Source organism: Fulmarus glacialis, unplaced genomic scaffold, assembly GCF_000690835.1.
Source record: "Fulmarus glacialis isolate BGI_N327 unplaced genomic scaffold, ASM69083v1 scaffold18905, whole genome shotgun sequence".
Taxonomy (NCBI): domain Eukaryota; kingdom Metazoa; phylum Chordata; class Aves; order Procellariiformes; family Procellariidae; genus Fulmarus; species Fulmarus glacialis.
In genome coordinates this window covers 64536-71992 of record NW_009213915.1, presented here as the reverse complement: position 1 = coordinate 71992, position 7457 = coordinate 64536, and the positions used below count along the sequence as shown (strand labels likewise).

The window sequence follows — 7457 nt, the reverse complement described above, 5'->3', positions numbered from 1 at the left end:
ATTTAGGCGACGCTTTTGATTTCCCTGTCTCAGTCTGTGAAATGGAGCAGCTACTCTTACACAGCTACCTGCACATCTGTAGTGATTATGATATGATATGATAGAATCATAGAACTATAAAATGGTTTGGGTTGGAAGGGACCTTTAAGGTCATCTAGTCCAACCCCCCAGGAATAAGCAGAGACATCTTCAACTAGATCAGGTTGCTCAGAGCCTTGTCCAGCCTGACCTTGAATATTTCCATGGATGGGGCATCTACCACCTCTCTGGGCAACCTGTGCCAGTGTTTCACCACCCTCATCGTAAAAAAAATCTGTACGTGTCCTTATAGTGCTGCTGTGTACAGAGACCTGAGCTACCCATCAGTACCATCACAGTCTCTGCTTTATACCCAGCGTACAATCTCAGCTACTGAACCAGTGGTGTCCTCCAGGTGAAACTTCACCAGCAAGACCACAGACATCTAACCTTATTTCTGTAGCTCTTCTCCATCTGGTACCACACAGAATTTCATAACAGAGGATTAGATCATACGGGAAGGTTGGGGAAGAATAACGTGGACATCACGACTGAAGCAGATAAATAAAAAGGAGGAACTGTACTATAGTCTCAAGGACAACACTACAATGAAAGACCAAGGCTTGTGTGTTTTGGAGAAGCCATCTCACCATGCTGGGCAAGATGAAGGAGGTATTCAGGCTCACAGACCTGAAGGTGGAGAGCTGGGGACCAAGAAAGGCATCTGAAGAGGTTGCATGCCTCCCTCCTCTTGATGCCAACTGGAATTAAGCATTTCACTAGTGCTGTAAATCAGTTTGCACTGATGCCATAAAAACTGTGCTTTCCCAAGGCAGAAATAGCTGTCTGCTGTGTAAGTCAGAGGGAGGGAAGTGCCTGTGTGCTTCTGGGTACCGGCTGGTGACTCCTTTGAACACTTGGCACTCAAAAGTGCCACAAAATTCCCCACCTTCTTGTTTCTGCCTGGTTCTCTCTCTTTTGCCATGGGAGTCCTCTCACCGCCTCTCCCATTTCGCCCCAAGTCTGGCTGCACCACCTGAAGCACAGCTTGGAGTTCTGTTGCCTGGAGAGAATCCAAGTTCTCCTCCTCTCTCCCCCATCCCAGGCTATGGTGCTCCCAGCAGAGGTCCCCATGGACACATCCACATGCCCGACATGCATGGCCTTAGCTGGGACCCCAGCCAAGCCTGCACCAACCCTCTCCTGCCCCAGAGCCAACAGGTTTAGCAAACTGCAGAGATCAATGCACAGGTACCAGGTCTTTCAAAAACTGTTGGCTTTAAACAGTATCCTGAAAAAAAATTATTTCCCTTTTTTCTGGTTAAATATTTACTCGAAATGTCAAGGGTAACTCATCAATTATCGTTTTAAAAAAGAAACAGATGGTGCTATTTTTATCCACTCCTTTACCAGTGAAACACAAAAGGCAGATGCTGCTATTCCTTACGCTGGGTGTCTCTTCCAGGGAGCTGCTGTGGCTCCCTAATTCAGATACCTCGGCTCTCCTGATGCTCAGATCTGGGTTATTTTAAGGAATGAGCTGGGGGGTGAGATGGCTTAGGGAGCAGAAGGCTGCTCAAGGCTGAGATGCCCCAGGAGACCGTGTGGGCCCCATGCAGCCATGGCAGTGTGGAGCCTGGTTGGTGTAGGCTGCCAAAACTGCCCACATGAATTAGCCCAGGCTGAGGTCCTCGCTGGGGCAGCTGCGCTGCTGCTGCCATGTTGTACCTGCGCTGAGGCTGAGAGCTGAGCTGAGGCCAGCTAGCAGAGGAGGCTGGACAGTAGGTTAGTGTGCTCGACTCCATGAGCTGATTAATCCAGCCTAATGGGCAGTATCCACAAGGCAAGGGCTCTTCCCACCCCATCTGAGTGCACAAAGCAAGCATTGGGCCACGCAGCCTAAGGCTGAATTGCTCTTATGGATCCTCAAATGGTCTAAAGACCTCACCATCCCTCACATATTACCCTCACACAGTCCTGGGCGAAATACTACAACTGCCAAACTACATACGGGAGGGAAACTGAGGCATGGGAGGACCGCAAGCCATTTTCTCAGAAGTATGCAGGCACCTCATTTCCAATTATGTCAGTGGAAATTAGGTACTTCGGTGCCTTTAGGGATCCTGACTTAGGTATTCTGCCTACTGTCACACAGGATGGAACCAATGTCCATCTAACTACTGGAGCATCCTTAAATTTTGGGGAACAAGGAAGAAATTTAGTCTCCAGAGTCTAACACTGATAAATTTTCTCCAACACTTATTAAGAAAGCCTATTCTAGAAATAATAAAGTGATTTCCCTTGTGAGATACTATTTGGTATCCAGCAGAGAGAGAAAATAGGAGGTTACTCGCCTGACTTCGTGAAGTCATGTGTGTTGAGAAAAAAAGTGCTGAGAAACTGCAGCATTTGGCTGCTTTCAGAGTTTTGATCAACCAGGGAATTCCTCAAATGAGAATGCATGAGGGTAAAAGCTGCCACCAGTTTAGCTCCATGCTAATGCTGTTTCCAGCTCTACAGGGAGAGGAGACTTTGAAAAGATTTTGAAAAATAATTCTTACTAATGAAAATCTTCAGATCTTGGAGGTGCCTCAGACTAAGGGCCTGATCCAATGTCGAGGCAAGTCCGTGCAAAGACTCTTGCCGCTCTTCTGAGAGTCTGATAACTCTCTAAGAAGTGCCAATGAAATTCTCAGCATTTCCAGATTATTAGTGTCACCTCCAATATGTCAACATACAGCATCCCCGGACCTCATCAATATTGCCCAAGGTCCTGCTGATATCAGGCTTGTAAACTCATATTATCTGACCCACCACTCCTGCAATTTATTGCTGAAGGATGCAGCTGATTTGGAGCTCTCCAGGTGTGCCAGAGCCATAGACATGCCGAGGGTGCATTCAGGACAATTCCAGTCTGCATTAGGCATATGACAAATGAAGAAATTGAAATGAGACCTTTTTTTTTTTTTTTCCAGTGTGAAGAAATGTTAATCCCTCGAGTTCCTCCTGGTTCTACTGGTCTTAGCATTCCCAATGCTGTTAAACCCCTGGTGTGAGACACTCCAAACCCACTGCCAGCCTCACCCCAGCTGGATCACATTTACTAACGTTAAGCCTGCTAGTCTGATCAGAGCTCTCAGAAGAAGCAGCAGCATTTAGATAAAGTAGCAGATCAACGTTAATGAAGACCTTCCTCCACGGATTAAAAAAAAATTAGCAAAGGTGATAATATGATAGATAGAAGAGAGTCTATGAAATGACTATTTCATACTGCAATGGTATGAAAAGTGAATAATTTATCCATCTGCTTTGGAAGTAAAGCCCAGGCTCTGTAGAGAGTAAAACAGCCCTGAAGTCCATCCACATTAATTCTGAATACATTTTCAATTTTGATTTCTCTTGTATCTTAAGCTACAACACTTGATCCCAACAACAGCAGGTTGAACGCATTAGGAAGGAATGTTATTGTATAAGCAATCCTTCTACTGGCTAAAACATCAGAGGGTCATGGAAACATCTTTAAATGTCACTCTTTTGTGAATATATTTTTGGAATTCTGGTCATAAAGCTGGGCTCAAGTCCTCATGGGTTTAATTTGGAGGCTGATAATCAATCATGCAATCAAAAGCCATGATTGGCACACAGGCCACGTTTTTTTAATGCCTGTGCAAGAGGCACAAGCATGCGTGGTTTGCGTGCTGCGTAAAGCAACGGGGTTGTTTTCACAGGAGAAAATAAGAGACAGAATGAGGGAGGTTTTTTGAAAGAAGAACACCTTCAGACCATCAACCAGGAAAGCCAACAGAGACTACAAGGGCTGTCCCTGCCCTCGAGATGAGTGTGACACACATAGCCATGGCTTGGCTTCTCACTGAGGGTGTCCTCCCTGAAGCCCTGTCCCCAAATGCCCATGGAAAGGGGGGACAGAAGGAGCGGGGTTAGCTCCTCTGTGGTGGGGATGGAGCATTCACTTCGGTCTCTGCCCTACACTTTCCTGGAAAGGAAAAACTGGCTCGGTCTCCACTGCGGACTTCACCCGGACATAGGGGCTGGAGCCATGGTGCGCAAAGACCTCAGGTGGCCTGTCCCAGCTGCCATCCCATGTTGATCCAGCTGAACATCCCAGGCAGATCCCCGAGCCACACGGCGCAGCCCATGGCAGAGGCAGAATGGGCAGCTGCGGGCAGAGGCGTGCTCAGGGCAGCCCAGATGTGCATCGCAGAGGCAGATGGGTTTCCACATGTGGAGATTTATGACTTACTGAAAAGCCCCCAGTTTGATGGCTGCTTTTTCATTTCCTACAAATCTAATTACAGGGGAATAGAACTGATTGTGAACATATTTAGGGAATGGGCTTGTTGCTGTCTTTTTACATTTCCTTTGTAGTAGAAAGCAGTATGTTGGCTGAAAATATTCACACACTCTCTTGAGAAAACATATCAAATGCCAACAGGAATGGAATAGCAATGGAAGAGCCTAATCCTGCACGTGCTCCAGATGGCAGGTCTTTCTCCAGCCTGCAGTTACTCAGTGGATTGTTCCCCATAACTGCAGACTGCAGAGAAAAGGTCTAGTAAATGAAGACCCAGGTCCTGGCCAGGCAGACCTCTAGATCTACAAAGAAGCATACAGGGCTTTTACTAGGTCAGACAGGTGACAGCAGGGCTCAGCACAACTCAAACCTCTTCCTCTAGATCTGATTCAACCACACCACCTCAAAAGAGAAACTTGCATTCCACAGTTCAGAGGCGGGAAATCGATCCTTCTTTTACCCAGAGCTATTCAGATTATTCTGTAGATTTTCTTAACATGGATCAAAAATCAGCCAAAACAGAAGAGCAGAGCGGATCTACTGAACCAGCAACCTGGCAGAAACTGCCTCCAGAAATTACAGTTGACGTGGAGATGCCGGGAGACACATGAAGAGAAGAAAGTCTGAATTGGAGTCACGTAGGAAGACAGTCTAGTCATATAGTCAGGGAGCTGAACCACACCAATGGCGCTATCTGTCCAGATAAAAATGATTAAAGCAGCTTACATCCCAAAATTCACCAGGCACAACATACACATAGCCCACTGTAACAGAATGACTTTCATAGCTGTTGAGAATATTTGAAAGATAAACGTATAGGCACGGCCATTGTTATTTAGACTTGTTTTTCACACAGGGGTAGTAAAACAGTATCTTCTGTCAGAAGCAGGGTCCTATTTTTCTGTCCTGAAAGAGAAAATCCTGACTCAAAGTGAACCTTATATGAAGGAAGCAGTAGTAAGATATGACAGGCACACAAAGATGCTTTGAGCAGGAAGGTTTATTAGCTGCTGCGTAACAAGAGCAGCAAGAATGGTATTAAAGAGGGACTGCATTTAGCATGGAGAGAAACCTTCATGCCTTGGGGTACAGGACAAAACAGATGCCTGTTTGGAAGAGGCTGGTCCTTGGGCAGGTTCTTGTCAGAGGGGTGCCTGCCCCTGGGGCATGGGATACTGCCTGCTGTCAGAGATAGGGGACCAAGTTAGCAGGACAATTGCTCTCATCGTGTCTGGGCAATTTTCAAAATAAATGTCTCTAAAATTAATGGGGAACTGAGGGAAAAAAAGCTTCTTTGCATTCTAGGTTAAGCAACAGTTTAGTCTCTGCTTCCTTAAAAATGATCTGCCACCTGCTACTAATTTCCTTCTCTGTTACGAAAGCCATTGACTGCCTGAAGGAAAGGGGGAGAAGAAGCTGTTAAGCTGCACTTTACACAGAGCAAATGAGAACACAAATAGCAGGGGATGTGTGTTTTAATGAGCAAAAGAGTCATTGATCAGTTTACTACTGCACTTGGGGCTGGTCCCGAAACACAGCGAGCGCCCGGAGCTCCTCACGGCTCTGCAGGACCTGCGGACACTCATTGTCTGCAGAGCAGCAGGAGGCTGGGCACGACGCTGGCGACAGACGCCGTGCCCTTGTCTCGCCTGCCCCTTCCCTCGCACGAATGCTGCTGCTTGCGGGAGAGGCTTAGCTCCCCGTTTGGCACACACACCCTACACTCTTTTAGGTCTTCCTCGTCCTCTGCTTACCTTAAGGGCCGCAGCGTCCTCAGCAGTCTCAAAACCCGTAGCATCCCCAGGATTTTCGTGCCACTGTCTGACACCATCGAGACCAGGATGTCGATGACAGAGATGAGAACCAGCACCCCATCTAGCACGTTCCAGCTGCTTTTCAAGTAGGCTTTCTCCCCAAAACACAAGCCTAGTGCCACCACCTGCCCGGACACCAAGTTGCAACAAATTATGACTATCGCATCCAATATGTTTCTTCCAGTTAGCAACCTGCTGAGAATGCATTATTTACAGATACAAGTCTGTGAGTCCATTTGCTTCCCAGTATAGAAGCCTAATTAGACAAATCAGCAAAGTGTTGTATTACGAGAATTGTCGTCTGCAGAAACATCCCAGATTGTCTCTTATAGCTGATATATTTTTAATGCAGCTAAACCTAGCTGCACAAAACTGTTCATAATGTGTTTAGCTCTGACATAAAAAGTTTGATCGTATTTTATTCCTACAGACTGCTGGAGTAAAGGTTCAGCGTGGCTGACCCAAAGCAATCATTTACAAGCTTTGCAAATAAAGAAACTACAGAAACTTTCAAAAGAAAGAGCAATTGTTCTGCAAGATGATTATGAATTACACAAGAGAGATTTAGAGCAATGGGTTTCTGAGCCTCCTGCCTCAAATCCAGCAAAATGTTTCAGTGTGCTTAAGTCTCTCCCTCCTCAGGAAAGCACATAGCTGCTTAGGTTGTTGAGGACAATTGGTTGTTGAAGACAATGAGACTTACATGTATGGTTGAAGTTAAGCATGTGTTCAAGAGCTTTGCTGAATAGGGAAGGATTGCTGAATTGAAGCATCCCATTGCTCATATAATGGTGTAAATCAAGAGCAACTTCAGTGAAATTGTTCTGATGTCAAACGTGCTCAGAATAAGGCATGTGGTGGGTGTTTGAATATGATTCAGAAGAGGAAAATATACACCTCGCTCGTAGTGGTAGACCTAGGGGTTTTGCAAGTCCACCATAACAAAATATCACTAATATAATACAGGCACACTTATCTTCCAGCTACGTTTACCTTAACTGTCATCTCAGTCAGGAAGATAACTGTAAAGATGTAGTTGGAGAGCGTTAGGAAAATCCGTTCCTATAAAAAAGAAAATGAGAGACAATGTTTTATAGCCTGCTCTCCACAGCTGTACATTTCCCTGTGCATATTTGGGTGGTTGCTAACTGTTCTCCAGCTTCTGTGCTGAAACCAGTCTCGGACTGTTTGGTCACAAAGAGGGGAAAATCCAAATATTTAGACAATAACACTCCGGGTGGTTCAGCACTGCCATTGCCCGGGTCTGTGTCAGCACCATGGACAGGGGCAGCCACCGGCTCCTGCCCCGAATC

General features: G+C 46.1%; 1 protein-coding gene across 1 annotated transcript in view; it reads right to left on the bottom strand.

The window, feature by feature from the left end:
- Positions 1-7457, bottom strand: part of CACNA1G (calcium channel, voltage-dependent, T type, alpha 1G subunit) — a gene marked incomplete at its 3' end in the record, with an annotated part of 68811 nt that overhangs the window by 5471 nt on the left and 55883 nt on the right. Inside the window, exons 20-21 of the mRNA XM_009578381.1 lie at positions 7138-7206; positions 6085-6269 (exon numbers count right to left, since the gene is read on the bottom strand). Of these exons, the coding sequence (XP_009576676.1) occupies positions 6085-6269; positions 7138-7206 (254 nt within the window). The remainder of the gene's footprint in view (positions 1-6084; positions 6270-7137; positions 7207-7457) is intronic.